Here is an 18,750-nt window from a genome sequence, read left to right on the forward strand (position 1 = left end):
GAGACGGGCTCCATATTCTTGCAATTCAGTGCCTCAACCGCTCTCCAACTGGAGGTGATCTTCGAGGTGCTGGAGGAGTACGATTGGACTTCCTTCTCGTTGGTCGCCACGCGTCACCATGGCTACCAGGACTTCCTGTCTGTGGTGGAGGGCTTGACGGACGGCTCGTTCATCGGCTGGGAGAAGAAGAGCGTGGTCATGCTGAACCTGACCGAAGACCCAGGGGGCGCGCGGACACGCCGACTGCTCAAAGAGAATGAAGCCCAGGTAAGAGGAGAGCGGCCTCTCACTCTCGCTCGCTCCAACGGCGAAAACTTGTCATCTTATTGCGAGGTCCAGTGACTCACTCTCGCTTTGTCACTCATACCCCTGCGCTGAATCACTTCATCAGCTTTTCATTAACCGCTCACTCGCATTCATGCACTCATCCAGCTATTTGTTCACTCTTGTTCATTATCTCACCAGCTGCCAGTCACTCACTCACTGACTCACTCACTCACTGACTGACTGACTCACTGACTCACCAACTCAGCGGCTTGTGCATGTAATCCCGTGTACTTGTGTGATTAGTAATTCATTAAATGGCTCAGTCTCACTAACTCACTCACCAAACCACTTAACTTGTCCTTAGTGTTTAATCACTCACTCACTTGTTCCATCACTTCCTCATTCAGTTAAGATCACTTACTCTCATTAAAGCTCAATCTCACTCATTCACCCACTCACTCTCTCACTTATTTTCTGCAGTTTTTTTTTCTGTAAAAAAGCTCTGTCTTTTTTTGCATTTTCTCTCCATTTAAGCCAATAGTCTCATATGTCTCTTCCTCCTTCTTTTCCCCACTCATCTCTTCTTTTTTCTTCTTCTTTTTCCTTCTTCTTGTTCCCTCTCTCCTGTTGTCTCCTTTTGTCCTCTGTGGTCATCTCCACCCTCACCGTGTGCCTCAATTGCCTGCTCCTCTCTGTGTCTGTTGGCTGGCTCCTGCTCTCTCTCCCTGCCTCCTGCTACCCACAGGCTTCTCTCCAGCCACCCACCCAACCTTCCTCCCCCCTCCCTCCCCCTCTTCCTCAACCCCACAACCTCTATTACCATCTCTTCTCATGTCTCTCCCTTTCTTTCTTTCTCTCTCTCTTTCTCTCTCTCTCTCTCTCTCTCTCTGTCTCCCTCCCTCTCCCGCTCTCTCGCTCTGTCCCTTGCTATCTCTATTTTCCTTGCCTGCGTGTTGTGGTCTCTGTTAGTTTGCGACTGGGCTTCACCTCTCTAATGTCCCTGGCTGGCCCGTGGTGTTGGCCGCGCGTGTTATTCTATTCATTGGGTGGCTTCAGGGGCCTGTGTCAGTGTTAATATAACATAGTGCCTGTCGTGGTGCAGCCTGTGCGCAGTGCATTAACCCTCGCCCTGCCTGGCTCCCGCCGTGCGTGTGTGTGTGTGTGTGTGTGTGTGTGTGTGTGTGTGTGTGTGTGTGTTGCTACTGGGAATGAGCGTCTGGACCCGCACCGGGCCATGCTGTGCCGCGCCGGGCATTAACGGCGCTCTCCTTCACTCTCAATGTCACCGCACCGCTGCCCGTTCCCCTGCTTCCCTCATGGCCACCACTTTCCCTCCTCACTTCTCTTGCTCTCTCACCTTCTCTCTCCTCTCTATCTCTCTCTCTTTCTCTATCTCTCTCTCGCTCACTTGTTCTCTCAAGCACAGATGAGGCCAGGTTCATTTCCACCTGAATATCTCTCTTTCCTCTGTCTGTGCTCTCTTTCTCTCTCTCTCTCTCTCTCTCTCTCTCTGCCCCCTCCCCTCACGCTCTCCCTGCCTCACTGCAAACACCCACACCCCCTTGCCACACTCGCGCACAAACACATACATTCTCATTAATTTGCTCTCTCTTTCTCCATGTCTCCCTCTCTCACTCGCTCACACAAACACACACTTTCATTAAATCCCTCCTTCTCTCTCCTCCTTTGTGTCTCTATCTCTCTTGCTCCCTTACAGTGCCTTGCTCTGTCTCTCTCAATTTAAATGGAACTTTATTGGCATGGCAAGCGGGATTGTTTTTTGCCAAAACATTACAGCATCAAATTCAATAAAGGTTGAATAGTCAAAATCCCCGCTTACTCTCGGCCTTCTCGCTCTCTCTCTCTCAGTCTCTCTGTATCTCTTCTTTCCCCTCTCTGCTCCTCTCATTCCTCTCTCTTCCCTCTTTCTGTTTTCCTCCACTTGATTTTGTCTCTCTCGCCCTTTCATCTTTCCCTCTTTATTTCTCTCATCTCTCCATCTCTCCCTCTCTCCCCCTGCTCCTGTGTCTTCCTCCCTTCACACAGACGATCCCCAGGCATGCCCCCACACCAACCAGTAACGACTTCTCTGCTCTAAAGTCATCAGACATGTATGCAAATATTATTATTCCCCCTTATAACTCTCCTCTCTCCCTCTCTTTCCCTCTCTCCCTCTGCTCCTGCCTTCTCCTCCTTCGCTCCGTCCTCACCCCTGACTCCTCTCCCTCTCTTCTCCTGCTTTCCTTTTCTCCTTTCTCCCTCTCCTTCTCTTGGTTCCTCTCGATTATCTCTCCTTTTCTCTGCCTTCCTCTCTATTGTTTTTTTCTCCTCTCACCTTCTTTCTTTGTTTCTACCTCCTCTCTTTTATCCTGTTTTCCCCCTCTCCTCTTGCCCACTTCTCTCTCCTCCTGTGCCTCTCCTTTCCTCTCCTCTCCCTTTGTTCTCTCTTCTCCTCCTCTCTCTCTCTCTCTCTCTCTCTCTCTCCTCTGGTCCAGGTGCGGTTGCTGTACTGCTCCCAGGAGGAGGCTGAGCTGGTGTTCCGTGCGGCCTGGGCGGCGGGTCAGGCCGGAGCCTCTAACATGTGGTTCGCGGTGGGGCCTGCGCTGTCCGGGCTCGGCCTGGAGGGCCTCCCCAAGCGGCTGTTTGCCGTGCGGCCGCAGGGCTGGCGGGACGAGCCCCGCAAGCGGATCGCACAGGGCGTCTCCGTGTTGACCCACGGAGCTGTAGCGCTGCGCAAAGACACCGGAGGGACAAACTTTGTCACCAACTGCCAGACGGACGCCAACAGCACACACAGAGTGTATGGGAGGGTGAAGTAAGTCGCAATGGTCATAGATTTAATTCTAGCATCCGCGCCATATCTATCTGGCTATTTGTTTTTCATTCCACTTCAAGTCTCTGTTTCACATCATTATGTAATATTCCACATGAAACCTCCTCGGCTGCTCTGACAGCAGGTTCAGTTATCGCAGCAGCTCCCAGACTGGTTTGTCATATGCACATGGATATCCTCAGGGGTAAACCGATCCTTGCACCCCACTGTTTTGACACTTTGTCACTTCCATAGAAAAGGCAAGTTGATGCAGAACCAAAAAAGTTGGCCCAGGTCTTTGAAAAAAAACCCCCACAGAATTGCTGGTGAGGTGAATGAACTCTCTAAAGAAAGCTTCATTTTACTGCCACTTGCTGTTTACTGTCAGTAACTGCAGAGCAGTTTCATTTTGGGCACATTTGTCACTCTGACACTAGATATGTACAATTACAAACCAGTAACGAGAGGAGAAGACTTCCTACCCAAACAAGGAGTCAGATAATGGACCCAGAAATACATTCACAAACTATTTTTCACAGTTTATTTTCTGTAACCGTTTGACAAGGACATTGTCACTGTTTTTACCTTGTAAATCCCAGTCTATAAAGCAACCCTGCATTTATCTCAACCTGTTTTTTCCAACATGTTTCAACAAGACTGTCTCTCTCCATCCTCACTCCCCTGACACTATCTCTCCCTCTCTTTGCCTCAGATACTTCAACAATATCACCCTCGCCGGGCGGGACTACTCCTTCAACAACGAGGGCTACCTGGCCAACCCGTCTCTCGATGTCATCTCCTACAACTCGGACCGAGGCTGGGAGGACGTAAGCAACCCCCCCCCCCACCCCCGGGAACACCTCTTCCCACTCCCGGCAATCACCTGCCGCTCTTTCCCCTGCCGAGCGGCGGAGATCTGACCCGCGGTCCCCACTCAGACACCACGCAGTGGAGCCTCTCAGATAGGCATCTCCCCCCGCGGTGCCCGCTGGCTTCGCCCACAATGTCTAGATGGGCTGCTGTGATTAGCGGAGCCAGGTTTTAGGTGTTGTCAGTGGCATCACTGTGGTGCCGCGTCCGGGGTGGTAGGAAGTTTCGCACACAAGTTGGGGTTGCCACGGCAGACTCCGGGCAGCGAGCGAGCGAGCAAGCGGCTCATTATTAATGACAGTCCACTGACACTGACCTCAAAATGATATGGCGGAGGAACTGCCAAAAAAAAAAAGCCCAATTTAGGGGTGAATGGGGGAGAATGCATTTGAACGATAGATCACCCTGACAACAATGTCAAAGAGGAGAAGTGAATCACAGCAGGGCCACAGTACAGTATGTGTGCACAAGCGTCAAAATAGAGTAACACACATAGCACTCACAGCAACACATGCAGAGCATAACAAATGCAGACAGCAACATACTGTATACGGATAATGACACACAGAAAACGATGCAGTGTGGTAGGCGTGTGGCCTGACCCCACTTCACTGTGGGTCACATCAGTTGAAATTCCAATTTATTCAGGATTCAATTTGGAAACGGACTTAAAATTCTGCTCCATGAAATAAACTCAAATGGAGATGGATTTAATCCTCAAACCAGGACATGGCACTCGGAGAGAGCGCTGCGAGAGGCGAGAGTCGCTGGTGGGAAAGGGGAGGACAGATTCCGAGCATAGTGGGGAAAGTGGAAAAGCTTTGACAGCGCACGGCATACACACACACACACACACACACACACACACACACACACACACACACACACACACACCACGGGGGAAGAAGAGGCGCAGTGCGTGCTGCTGTATGCACAAATGCCCCAGAGAGCCTAGCGAGTGAGCGAGCGCGTGAGTGAGTGAGTGAGCGGGGAGGGTGCAGCGCGCCTGAGCTGCAGGTAGGAGAGTTCAGGGAGACCGCGCAGCTGCCTCGGGCACGCTAAAAGGTTGAACGCGGCTCATTTAGACTCCCACGACGCCATGGAAAGTCAGGACTGTTTAGGCTCTTTTGTCTCTCCTGCCTGTGAGCACACTGCTGTGGTGTGCTGGGTGCCCTGTCAGAACCTGCACAATGAAACAAACAAATAGTCTCAAACAGAGAAACAAACAAACAACCCCCTCCTCCATGAAATATGGCAGCTTTTGCGGGTCTCTCTGAGCTGCAGCAACTCCCCTCCAGTCCATAGACCTCAGTTCTTCACAAACAGTCAGCTGAGAGCGATAACACCCCCAGTTTGTGGTTGTGTAATGCAGCAGCCTGATACCCGTGTAATGGAGCCTGCCTCTCTCTCTCAGAGGTCTGCGTGCTTCATTATACGGCTCTGAAATTAAGAACAGTTGGTCATCATTCTGCAATTGATGGGAATGTTTCCTCGCTGTTTTTCTTCTTGGGTGGGTTAAAAGTCTAAATCAGAGTGGTTGTGTTGGTAAAGTGCTGCGTGAGCACTATGTGGTGAACACTGTGTTCTTTGGCAGAATGCTCAGGCGGCTTATTTAGTTGCTTATCCTTTTAGACGAAGTAGAGTAATTCTGCTCAGTTTGTCTTGATGTCGCCTTTGATTGCTTTTCAATTGCAGCTCCAGCATCAGTTTTCATCTATTTTGACCGTTGCGTCGTTTTTAAAATAGAAAGAGGATTGCTGAGAGGGGAGAGAAAACTTTTAAAGATAATAACAGAAAATCAACAGACACAGATTAATCAGAGCAGAGGCTTAATGTGTTTTACAAATAATTGCTTAATAAATATTTTACTATATAATATCAATATATTTTGGATTGTTTAAAGTGTTAGTAACATGAAAAGTGTTGAATTAAAAAAGACCTCAAATGCAAAATGTAAGGCATGTTGGAGACTCAGCGAGTTGTTCCTAATGATCTCCGCTTATTAGCTGATATGCTCTTCTAAATAAAGATTTCTCAGTCTAGCTAAGCCCTGGTTCCCACCAATGCAGGATGAGTATGCAGTTCTAGCTCTTTGTGATTCTTGGATGGAACCCCTGTCTCTTGTGCTCTATTGTTGCTGTTTCTGATCATTTTCTTGGCCCTTGGTTCGACGTTGTTGAAGTTAAGATGTCTTCCTCTTTCTGACACGGCATGCCCTAAAATAACTACTACAGCACATGGTCTGAGAGGTATACGCAGAAGAAAAAAAAGCCCCGCTGAATATTTCTGAGTACATAAAAGAGGACTATACCGACATGACAGTCGGTGCTTTGCATCATTAGCATGTAGATATCGCAGCTCCAGGCGGTTTTTCGCAAGAGAGAGAAAAAAAATGCTCACTCACACCCGTATCCAGCACAGCCTCCGTACTTTTGACATGTCATGCATATTTTATAGATCTATGTTTTGTTCAGAAAAGCTAGAGTACAAGCTGGTGTCACCTGTTTGGATGTGCTTCTTTTAAACCACTGTGGTAGGCTTTCTGGTGTCTGCATCTCTCGCGGTGAAAAGACAGCTGTTCAGCTCGGAAGCGCACCTCCACACCCCCCTCTGGAGCCCTGCCCTGCTGTTTACTGGTGCTGTTTCACTGATGCCACTAAATCTGCTCTTGGTGCACTGCTGCTGAATAGGGAACAGAAAGACGTGGAATGGTGCGATATTGTATATGTATAAATCAACTGTTTAATGGTTGGGATAAGGGAAGGGTTAAAGCATTCGCTACCCAACTTGCCAGTGGTTTTGTTAAAAACAGAAAGCTCATGAATTATTCAATCTGACAATCAATCAGGAGTGAGGATAAATCAATAAGTGTGTTAAATAAAAGCTTACATTTATTTGCTGGCTTTGTTGGAACTGCTAATTGCACTAGCATAGTTGCTGCTGCCGCTATAACCTTAAGTGGGCTAGCCGCCCTACACAGGCAAGGCCCTGCAGGAACCAACCTGCTGACTATTGCCTTTTCCTTTGAATCCCTTTCAATTAGCTTGCCTGCGCCTCAGCCCTCAGGTCTCGTGGAGTATAAACCCGGGATAAGGGACGGACAGGCACTTACTGCACCACAGCAATCTGCCCATTACACCTACGGTATATGTGCTGTCTCTGCTTTTATTGAATATTTAATACTCTTTTCACAATGACTTGGGCCCATTACTGTGGCTCCTGCCAGCGAGCGTGCCGCTTTGCTGTCGGGAGAAGCACAGCAGACTGTTAGCAATGATTAGCTTAGGTCAGTGGTGCCCCTGGGGAATAGTGTGGTCCTCGGCGTACGGCGGGATTAGAAAAACAGCCCAGCCGTAGCTATATATCTGCATACGAATGCAGTGAGTTTTTCTAGTGCTGTAAGTCATTGGGATGTGAGGTGTCAGCTAGCGTGGTTGTTCTCTGAGGAATTTACCTCAGAGAAGGTAATTTATTTTAGAAGGAATTTAACTCCTCAAAGGCTCATTTATTTAAAATGAGTGACCACATTGTATGACTATTCATGAGTATTTAGTCCATAACCTAGACATTGTTGGTGCCTTGCTTAACCAGTTCAGTTAGCTTTTGGGGAGACACTGTGGAAAATGCACAGTTTTTAAAAAAGAATGCACACTTTGCATAATATGCTGTGAATATTATCAGAGGGGTTAATTTGGAATGTTTTGTTCAGTAGTTGTTTATACAACAGTGCCCTTCTGACCTCCAAAAGCTCAGTCTCTGACTAAAATAATTGAACGCTACAGTATGTTTCTCCCTTGCTATGTGCCCATTTGACCCCCCTTGCTTTCTGTCTGTGGGAAAAAAGAGCGTGACCTTTCACTGTCACACAGCACTTAGTGAAACACCCAAAGTCCCCCAATAGAGTGCCCAAGGAGAGAAGTGCAGCAAAACGCTGCTCATTTTTCACTGCCTCTGAATATAGCGCTGCACCCACCAGCCACCAGAACACAGGACCTAGTTAGGTAATGGCTCACCGCAACGGTCTTCGCTCATGTTGCAGTTGAAATGAGTTGAGCTCTCATCTGACCTTTGACTGTGGTGGTGTGATTAAGGTTATTTCCATAGCAGCAGGTGTGAGGGGTGTGTGTGTGTGTGTGTGTGTGTGGTGGGTGGGGGTGTGTCCAGCACTGACCCTTGCTGCGTGTGCTCCCAGGTAGGATCGTGGGAGAACGGCGCGCTGAGGCTGCGCTACCACACGCTGTCCCGCTACGGTCAGTTCCTGCAGCCGCCCGACGACGCCCAGCACCTGCACGTGGTCACCCTGGAGGAGCGTCCGTTTGTCATCGTGGAGCTGGCCGATGCCGCCTCGGGGACCTGCATTCGAGACTCCGTCCCGTGCCGTCGGTCCCTCAATGCCAGGTCAGACCCCCCTGCAATCCATCAGCCGCCTCGCTGCTCTTTGGCCCCAAGCCGCTGTCCTGCCCAGATGGGCCAGGGACAAAGATCCCCTCGCCGGCACATTTTCAATCATCAATCAAGCAGTCACTTTTAGTTTTTTTGCCGTCTGTTCCACCATTATGTCTGTCCCTCAATGACAGCGAGTGTCAAGAAGGGAGGAAAGATGGCTCTTAGGGCACTGCCTCCTCTCACTCACTCAATATAGGATTTTTCTCCAGACTGTCTGAAATAGTAAAGGTTATTTCCTCTCTCAATCCAGCATCAGCTCCTTTATTTTATTTTCCATCTTTTGGCCTGCTCCCTCCAGTGTCAGGTCACACTGTGGGGGATTTGGGGCTGTAAAACCTCTAGTACCATTTCAATCAATTTGTCGTTTGCTGTCGTTTATTTCTTTGACCCCTGCGGCCACCCTGTCTTAGGTGTAGGTCTTGCTGCAATCTATCACTCTCAGCCTATGGAACATGCTGGTGCTCATAGGGGTCCATCGCTGAGGATAAATATAATTTCTCTTTCACGATATTCCAAAAAGCTCTCAGTGTTCTGCTGCGCTCACTATCGAACAAAGAAGAAGAGTGAACTTTATCTTCCTGCCCCACTTTAAAGTGACATTCCTTGTTTTTTCTTAGTATCCTGTTCCTACTCCATCTCTTTCTCTCTCTGTTTCCCTTTCAATCTCTTTTTCTCTCTCTCTCTCTCCTTCTCTTCTGTCCAATCACCTGCCTTTATTGCCATTCTCCACAGTTGCCCAATCTGTCGGCTTCCACCTCTTTGCTTTCCCTTCACCTTGCTTTCCCCTCACCTTGTTTTTTTCTGTTTCTTTGTTTGTTTCTTTGTTTGTTTGTTAGTGTTCCTTCTTCTCCTTTCTAATCCCCGACTCAATTCCGTATTCTCTCTCTTCTTGTCCTCCTCCCTCAGTTCCCTCCAGGAGGGGGTGGCTCCCGTGAAGCAATGCTGCAAGGGCTTCTGCATCGACATCCTCAAGCGCTTGGCCCGGATCGTGGGCTTCACCTACGATCTCTACCTGGTTACCAATGGGAAGCATGGGAAGAAGATCGATGGCGTCTGGAACGGCATGGTGGGAGAGGTAAGACGATAATGGAGTCTGGAGGAATGATGTGCTGTCAAGGAAAGAGCCCAGTTGGGCACACTGGCTACTAGTCGGCGCATAATAAGGGCACTGAATTGAGAACCAGCGAGGCTAGAATGGACTATGGAGTCTCAGCTGTGAGTTTAGGCTGGGTTTGTGACCTATGCTAATTGCCGCAGGTTGTCTTACAGTGTATCAAGTGACCCTGCTCCTGGCATATTTGTAGTCTTTGCGCGGGGTCCTCTGGGTAGGCTGCATTCTCTGCTGGCGAGGAGGAGCCTCCGGGACTACCAGTGAAATACCACGCGTCTTCTCACAGGAGACTTATGAGGCGCTAATGATGGCCTGTGTGCTCTTTCAAACTCTCTTTTTCTCTCTCCCTCTCCCTCTCTTTTTCTCTCTCATTCTCTTGCTTTTCACACACATAGACACATATGAAGATGCACACAGACATGCACACACATACACACACACAAATCCCATTTTTTCTCCGTTTGTCGGGTCTGTCTTGGATACGCGGCAGTTCCCTGTGTGCGAGGAACAGGGGGGCTGTTGTTTTGTGAGAGAATTCCTGCTGAGATGCTCGCACCCCTGGGGTAGACTTGGTTAAGGCGGTTGCTAGGGAATCGGAAGCAGTTCTTTTTACCGGCACACTCGCAGCCTCTTTTAGCATCTTCCTGCAGATCTGCAGATCCTTGTCCAATGACGTGACAGCATGCCCCCAGAGACTCAGGCTAAAGGTTATTTTCTCAGGCTAATTTTTTTTTTCTCCTGCTTTGATTTTTTTACGGTATGGCCCAAAGGCCTCTCCAGGATTTGACTTATACAGCAGCTTGATGCGCAGCCAGCCAGGCAGGCAGGCAGGCAGATTCACGGAGCTCTTGGAAAAGTTGCAGCAGCAGCTACACTGAAAATAGCCCTCCTCATTTCAGATCGCTGATAGGGGTTCTGAGGTCTCATTTAACGGAGATAAAATAGAAGAGCTTCCGACCGTTGCTGTGCCCTTAGTTGGACTTAGACAGGTTCCATAGGATATTTTAATTGGCCAGTGATATTGACGAATGAAACCGGGTGCCTTGATTTATTATCTAATCAATGACCTCAGTTAACTTGTTAAGTTGTGAAGAAAGCCCCCAATCTTGCTTAGCTCTGTGTTCCTCCAGAATTCACTTTCTTGTAGGCAGTGAAATCTGCATCTGTTGTTAAATGCAGTGTTATTCATCTTTAATTGACAGGGATGCCGAGCCAATTGTTGAGATGAATCATTTAAATGAACGTGTGGGTTAAATAAGTGAGGAACATTTATGCATCAGATGCATTCTCTACATTGATGTTTCAGTTCTAATGCATAAACATGCCTGTTAAATAAAAAAAACAGGGTTGAAAAAGAGCTAATGCATTTCTTGTCTCGCGTGTGAATGTGTTTCGAGGCTTTTTTAATGGGATAAATTATTGTAATGATATGTAATTACCAGTTCCTGCTCCAAGTTGGCAACCACATCTTTTCTCCTGTCATGAATAAACCATAGAGGTGTACATTTTGATACTGAAATGATACAATAATGGCTTATGATTTTCTGAGCTAGGTGGTGTATAAGCATGCTGATATGGCCATCGGCTCGCTCACCATCAACGAGGAGCGCTCACAGGTGGTGGACTTCTCAGTACCTTTTGTGGAGACTGGCATCAGTGTCATGGTCTCCCGTAGCAACGGCACAGTCTCTCCTTCTGCCTTCCTTGGTGAGTGACAGGAGGGAGCAAGGGGCCAGTTTGACATTAGATTAGGTCTGGATTGTCAGCTACCCTAAGGTCACTTATCACAAGACTGTTTTGTTAAAGTTGTAAGATGTTCTATTGCCGTCACTGATATACATGCATGATAGTGGTACATGTATGATGTGGGCAAATGTCAATATGAATGCCAATGATATGCAATTGACCACATGAATAGAAGAGACAAAAGAAGGGAAACCATAACAGATATTCTCCTTCCTATTTCTCCTGACATTTTTAAAAATAACCCACTTGAAATAGATAGATAGATAGATAGATAGATACTTTATTATAAATATATCAATGTTTTATTTCTTTGTTCTCCTATTTGACACTTTCAGAGCCTTACAGTCCAGCTGTGTGGGTGATGATGTTTGTCATGTGCCTGACGGTAGTTGCGGTGACCGTCTTCATCTTTGAGTTCTTCAGCCCCGTCGGCTACAACCGCGACCTTCAGAGTGCCAAAAGTGAGTGCTGCTCATCAGGTTTGGTGGCCATATTGTTTCAACAGTCTTGATCACTACATTGAAATGTTGGCCGTGTCGACACAGCTTCAACTGCAGCCTGTGCACGGTAGTATAACACAGAGTTGTCCGGCCTTGCAGTGTGTGTTTGTGGAAGAGGCCAATTGCAACATTCATCACTTGGTCTGAATTTATCATTTGCTTATTTATTCACTGGTCTGCAGACTCTCTTTCTTACTTTCCAGAAAGCCATGTATAATTTAACACTGCAGGTTTTTGCTCTCATGGTTTTATGGACGCCTCTCCCTCATAGTTCATTTTCTCATTTTTATATATTTCTCCCCTCATCTTCTCTCTCTGCTCGCACCCCATCCCCAATCCTCCTCATCCATCTTTAATGGAGGAGCTTTATCCTGCAATCAAAATCTTTCTAAATTTCAGCTCTTTTTATTGTATCTCTGCTGTCTTTATATACTATTTTGAATAGAATTGAAAAATGGAGCAAACCTGCTCAGGGCAGTTTTAGTGATTGAAGGGCCAGGGGAATGTTGCTGGCCTGTCAACTTTATGGCGTTTTTGTGGCTACTGTCAAGCCGTGGCGACAGCAGGAGAGGGCCCGCGTTGCGGAGCGCGATATAAAGACTGGCATTTTGCTGGCAGAGGGGGAATGTGGAGAGTGAACAGATTTGCATAGCCACGGATGCCTGAGCAAGCTCTGGGGCTGAGCGGAACAGACAACTCTTGTGTCGCCCGCGATAAAAACCAGGAGAGGAAGTCGGAGGCTTTGAGCAGTGCCCGCGTCTCCGTCCCCCTGACTGACGCACGCATGGTGAAATCGCCTTTGTTCTCCCGCTGTCCGTGAAGGGACGTCAGATTTGGGCTGGGGTAACCTGAGCGGCTGCTCCATGGCAAAATCGGAGAGAGAAATGCAGCTTTTTTCCCCCCTGCTTGAACAAACATTGGTTAATGAAGAAAGGAAATGCACAATGCACACAGTGAAAATCAAATGGAAAAAAGTCAAGAGGCGACACACTTGATGTAACCATTACAGCATCTTTTCTACTAAAACAGCATGTTCAACAGGATGCTCAATTCAGCTCTCGTATCCTCACTATTCACACTGGCAACAACAGATACAAATCACTTTTTTTCACAGGGCCAGTTCTAAATGCAGCTGAGATACTTTGCAAAACTCTGCATTTAGAAACACTCCCTATGGCTTTTTTAAACACACCATGAAAACTTTTGACAATCAATATTCTCTGCATTGCTAGCTCAGTTTCTGCTGCAGCATCTGAAGTGATTAATAGCAATGCTAAGTGGGGGAGAAGAGCTTGATGCAGTTCCAAGCCTGAAGCTATGATCCCTGAAGTTAACCTCTTTAAGTCAACAGAAGAAAAAAAACTCCATTGCATTACAATAGGTGCTGATGTTCGCTTTGAACAGCAGCTAAAAATAGCAGCATTAAAAGACCACAAAACTCCTTCTGGTACCATTGAACTCTTCTTCAGTCCCAGTGATCAAACATCAAGGTTGCAGAGATGTTGCAGGTGTCGACAGGTTCACCACAAATGAGTTCAGAACAGCAAAATCATCATCTTTTTAAAATCCTTGAAGTAGTATTTACAGCATATCAATGGCTGTGAGAGTTCAGTGAGAGATCTATTGGTAGAACTGAAAGTGGGAACCAATATTTTGTTCCTTTCCAATAGTCAGAATGTTCTGTGAAAATGTTCATAATGGTGTTTTAATGTCCTTTTTCTCCTACAATTTAAACTCTACTTATACATTATGACAAAATATATCACTATGATGAGCAGGATTATCACTGTTAAAGATTGTGTCATCTTCCTCCCTGCTTCCTTTTGCTAGTGTACAAGATCAGCTCAGATGAAGTGTTTCGGTTTGAGGTTTGAGCGGGGAAGGCCAGTCCGCAACCTCCAGACAAACACTTTTTCCTTGGCCTGTGCTACACTTACACAATTTTGTGAAAATTGTACTGGTAGTTTTTGCGAGAATTGTTGAGAGACATACCGCACCGCAGTATGGTGCAGTAAATGGAAACTCCCAACTAAAACGTCTTTGACACCGATATTGTGGAATAAAACTGGGCAGGTCCTAATAAGCTTTGATTAGTATTGCTGTTAAAGGAACATGGCATTTTGGGATATTAACTTATTTGCTGTCTTCCCCCAGAGTTAGATTAGATGATACATACCCTTCTCATCTCTGTGTGTGTAGTAACTGTCAGTCTGACGCACCCACCATTAGCCTTAGTCAAATTTGTGATCAACAGTACATATTTTAACAGTAGTGATTATTCTATTGTTTTATTAACTGCATCATTGAGAATGTATTTATTTTATTTAAACAGTAGGATGACTGTCTGTGTATGTGTGTGTGTGTGAATGAATCAGCTACTGTGTGCTTGAGTGAGTGAGTGAGTGTGTGTGTGTGTGTGTGTGTGTGTGTGTGTGTGTGTGTGTGTGTGTGTGTGTGTGTGTGTGTGTGTGTGCATTGCCTAATGCTTCGTCATTTAGTTTTAGATTGCCAATATATATAATAATAGTTGAATAATGAAGTTGACTATATTTTTGGTCTTGAATCTGTAATGTGTAAGTGGAACAGTGTGGCTGAGCACCAGGTTGGAAGGATAGTTCTTATCTTTGCTCAACTCTTGGTATTGCAAGGCTTTATAATCAAAGGAATGTGGATCACTGAATTCTAGGTGTACAGAATTTGATTGCCCTTTTTATTATAATCAGAATTTGACATTGGCCTAATTCTGCCCTGCATGTATTGTTTGCAGACTATCGATGGACTCATGTAGAGTCTCAGTTGGGTCTTTTTCCAATTTATCTAGTTCCTGATTTGCAAATGGGCCCTACATTTCAGTGCCATAAAGGGCAATTGGTTCTATCACTGATGCAAATATTTAGGTATTTGGTATTTGTCTTTTTATGGCAAGTAGAACCCTGCGTGCCTTGTCTCTTAGGTTATTCGCTGGTATGGCATGTCAAATGTTCCTTTATAATTAGATCTGAGGCCTGGGGAGGGAAGTATACACTAGAATCAGATTGCCACAAAAGTCACTACCTTACTCTCAGTCTTTCACCCACTCCTATTAATTGATTAATTAATTAATTTGTTCATTCATTCATTCATTCATTCATTCATTCACTCACTTGCTCATTTGTTCACTCACTAACACTTCCTTCTCTGTCTCTTGTAGAACCCGGCGGTTCTAAGTTCACAATAGGGAAGTCCATCTGGCTCCTTTGGGCTCTGGTATTTAACAACTCTGTGCCTGTGGAGAACCCCAAAGGCACCACCAGTAAGATCATGGTACTGGTCTGGGCCTTCTTTGCTGTTATCTTCCTGGCCAGCTACACTGCCAACCTGGCTGCCTTCATGATCCAAGAAGAGTACATTGACACAGTGTCTGGCCTTAGCGACAGGAAGGTAAGTGATAGAGGATGTGTGTGTGTGTGTGTGAGAGAGAGAGAGAGAGAGAGAGGAAGAGGAAAAAGATTCACAGTTGTACTGATAGATATGTAGCGCCGGCTAAAAAACACTTTTAAAGACACAGTGTTGGCAAATCCCTGTGGACCTTTCCCCTGCATCTTATTTGAATAACAACATTATAATGACCCTAGAATGGGACCTTATGTCCCATAGAATGTCACATTATTTGTTTGGGATAATTTTGCGGAATTGTCTGTTCTGTTGGAATTCAGTGGAGTAATGAATGAGTCATAAGCATGTAGGTGCTGAGATATGTTTTTGCAGCTCTCTGACTAAGTCCATTTTTTTTACCATACTAGCCTTGCACAGTCATTTCTCCAGAGAGACACCAGCAAGCTATTAACAATGTATTAACCTGTTGCTCTGACTGTATTACAATTCCAATTTAGCCTGGATAAATTTCCCCCTGGGATTGATCCCTTGCACTTCCACGCAAAGCAGGCGAGGCGCCTCGTGGACCACTTCCAACGATTGCGACGTCTCATTTCGGGGACAGTACATGCTACACATGTGCCACTCTCTCTCTCTCTCTCTCTCTCTCTCTCTCTCTCTCTCTCTGGGCGCGTGCATGCTTGATCTCATGGTGATTCTGTTGAATGCTCAGGTTTTATGGCGTCATGATGTTGGGGCCGAGGCTCAATTTTCAATTCATTTCAGTTTAGTAGGGAGCAGTGTTTGTGTTGGTGAGTAGGTGGCGGGTTGATTCATGACTAGTGGCATGCTATGGGGTCTGCGTTTGATGTTATGGTGATTGGATGTGGGGTGGGGTGGGGTGGTGAGGAGAACCTCTCGTGCTTGTGAATCAGTGTACTGGAAAAGATGATGGGAGGACTGTGGTTTCCCATGATCCTCCAGGCTTCCTGATTTAAAAAAAAAACAGCTATTTAGGGTCTGTGGGACTTGGAGAACATGTCACAATCCCCTTTCCTGTGTAATCCCTGTATGCCTCTCTCTCTCTCTTACTATCTCTCTCTCTCTCACTATCTTTCTCTCTCTCTCTCACTCACTATCTTTCTCTCTCTCTGTCTCTGTGTTGCTAGCATTTGTCTTTTTTCATGCCCTCTTTCTATATTAATCAAGCTCTATTGGCACGCCAATTTACAATTGTGCTGCCAGTGTGAAGAGTGCAATCAATAGCAAAATAATGAAGAGGACCAGCAATAACAATAACTGCAATAATGGCTTCTCTCTCTTCCTGTCTTGTTTCTTCCTTCTCCATCACTCCCTCTGTTTCATCCCTTCCTCTCCATCTTAGTTTCAACACCCCACAGAGCAGTACCCCCCTCTGCAATTTGGTACGGTTCCCAACGGCAGCACGGAGAAGAACATCCGCAGTAATTACCCAGACATGCACCAGTACATGGTCAAATATAACCAGAAGGGCGTGGAGGAGGCCATCGTCAACCTCAAGACTGGGTGTGTGCCTCCGCTCAGCTCCACGCCTCTCCGCATCCGTGTGACCTCACTTTCCATCACTCTCCTCTCACCTCCATTAGGTCTCCAGCTGCTTTACTGTCTCTCCCTCTCTCTATCACACTCTGCACTCTCTCTCTTTCGCTATGTGTGTGTGAGAGTGTGTGTGTGTGTGTGTGTGTGTGTGTTGGGACTGTTTAATCCTTGAGAGTTGACTCTTCCTAAGCCTCTGTCATCTCCCTCCTGCTATCTCTTCCCACGGCCCTGTTCACCGTCAGATTTAAAGTGCCACAACATGAGATGCTTTCACTTTCTGGTGCCCTCTCCCTAGCAACCCCCTTCTCTCTCTCTCTCGCCCCTCATTCCTCCTGTATCACATTCTCACTCCCTCTCTTGCCCTCACCACCCCACCCTCCACCCACCCACCCACCCACACACATGCACCCACCCACCCACACACATACACCCACCCACCCACACACATGCACGTGCCTAGCTTCCCTCGCATACCATTACACTTTTAATCCTCATCCCTATTTCCTCACCCTCACCATGCTGCTGTGTGTGTGTGTGTGTGTGAGAGAGAGAGAGTATGAGAGTGTGTGTGTGTGTGTGAGAGTATGAGTGTGTGTGTGTGTGTGTGTGGCTGGGTGGCTCCTTTGCTGTAAGTGTGCATGTGTGGCTCCATTTAAATCTAATTCTCCTCATGCACTCTGTTGTTTTGCATACCCCTCTGCTCCTCTTTGATCTGCGCTGACCGTCCCCTGCTTAACCCCCTTTCCCACGCAGGAAGCTGGACGCGTTCATCTACGATGCGGCTGTGCTCAACTACATGGCGAGGAAGGACGAGGGCTGCAAGGTGATGACCATCGGGTCGGGGAAGGTCTTCGCCACCACGGGCTATGGCATCGCCCTGAACAAGAACTCCCGCTGGAAACGGCCGCTGGACCTGGCCCTGCTGCAGCTGGTGGGAGACGGTGAGGGATCTGACAGGGGCTGGAGTGAAGGAGGGAAGGATGGACGGAGGGAGGGAGGGAGGGAGAGAGGGAAGGAGGGATGGAAGGATGGAGGGAGGAGGGATGGGGCCAGCTTGCGGAGATCAGCAATGGAGAGAGAGAGACGGGGCCAAAGTCACGGAAAAAAGATGGAACGCTGAGTTTAACAAGACAGGAGCCTGAGGCTGAAATGTAAAATGATCCCGTCTCTCTCTCTCTCTCTGTCTCTCCCTCTCTCTTTCTTTCTTTCTTTCCATTTTAACTGCCATGTCTCACTCTCCATCTCTAAATGTTCTTGTTCCTGTCTTGGTTTCCCTCTCTCTCATTGTGTGTGTTGACGTCTTGTTCTCTCTCGACTTGCCTCGCTTTCTCTTCTTCATTGGGAGGGCCGCACTGTGTCTCTGTCTGTGTCTGCGGCTCTCCTCTTGCTGATGGCTGAAAGAAAAGCTTGGCTTCAAGGTCGCTTTGTTCGACAGGATCGTCACACCATGTCGGCCGGTGCCGCTATAGTTATCGTAGATTAACTGGGAAAAGAGGGGGGGGGGGTGGAGATCCGAGGGTGAGAAAGGGTCAGTGTGAAAGAGAGTGAAAACGAGCTGCTGAAGTGTGAGTGCAAAGAAAGAAATGGAAAACAGGTGCTAATAAGTGTGTGTGAGGGGTGTGTGTGTGTGTGTGTGTGTGTGTGTGAGGGGTGTGTGTGTGTGAGGGGTGTGTGTGTGTGTGAGGGGTGTGTGTGTGTGTGAGGGGTGTGTGTGTGTGAGATGGGGATGGGAGTGGCAGTGGTGCTTAGAGATGAGCATGGGAAGAACACAGAAGCCTCATTTGCCGGGTTGGCCTGTTTGTTTTCTTGGGGAAACAAATGGTGGTCACGTATGGACACACCCGGGCGAACCCAGCGTGGTAATTGCCAGCGTTTCCATGCTTGGCGCGGCCTGGTGTAGCCGTGTCCCTCCTGTCCCTCACGCTTAGAGCTGGACTCCACGAGTGGAGATGTGCCGCGTTGGAGCACAGCTGATTGGGTGCAGCTGTGCTCGACCGTCCGACAGCACCCGCTTTAATTGTCATTTGCACTGCTCGCCACACACACTCACACAAACACACACGCAC

General features: G+C 47.3%; 1 protein-coding gene across 1 annotated transcript in view; it reads left to right on the forward strand.

The window, feature by feature from the left end:
- LOC125306531 (glutamate receptor ionotropic, NMDA 2D) overlaps positions 1-18,750 on the forward strand; it is a 40,300-nt gene that overhangs the window by 14,829 nt on the left and 6,721 nt on the right. The window contains exons 4-13 of the mRNA XM_048261946.1: positions 1-267; positions 2,763-3,082; positions 3,792-3,906; positions 8,142-8,347; positions 9,302-9,470; positions 11,060-11,213; positions 11,588-11,713; positions 14,943-15,172; positions 16,491-16,651; positions 17,438-17,625. Coding sequence (XP_048117903.1) covers positions 1-267; positions 2,763-3,082; positions 3,792-3,906; positions 8,142-8,347; positions 9,302-9,470; positions 11,060-11,213; positions 11,588-11,713; positions 14,943-15,172; positions 16,491-16,651; positions 17,438-17,625 — 1,936 coding nt within the window. The remainder of the gene's footprint in view (positions 268-2,762; positions 3,083-3,791; positions 3,907-8,141; positions 8,348-9,301; positions 9,471-11,059; positions 11,214-11,587; positions 11,714-14,942; positions 15,173-16,490; positions 16,652-17,437; positions 17,626-18,750) is intronic.

The sequence above is a fragment of the Alosa alosa genome, chromosome 13, assembly GCF_017589495.1.
Source record: "Alosa alosa isolate M-15738 ecotype Scorff River chromosome 13, AALO_Geno_1.1, whole genome shotgun sequence".
In the NCBI taxonomy this organism is placed as follows: Eukaryota; Metazoa; Chordata; class Actinopteri; order Clupeiformes; family Clupeidae; genus Alosa; species Alosa alosa.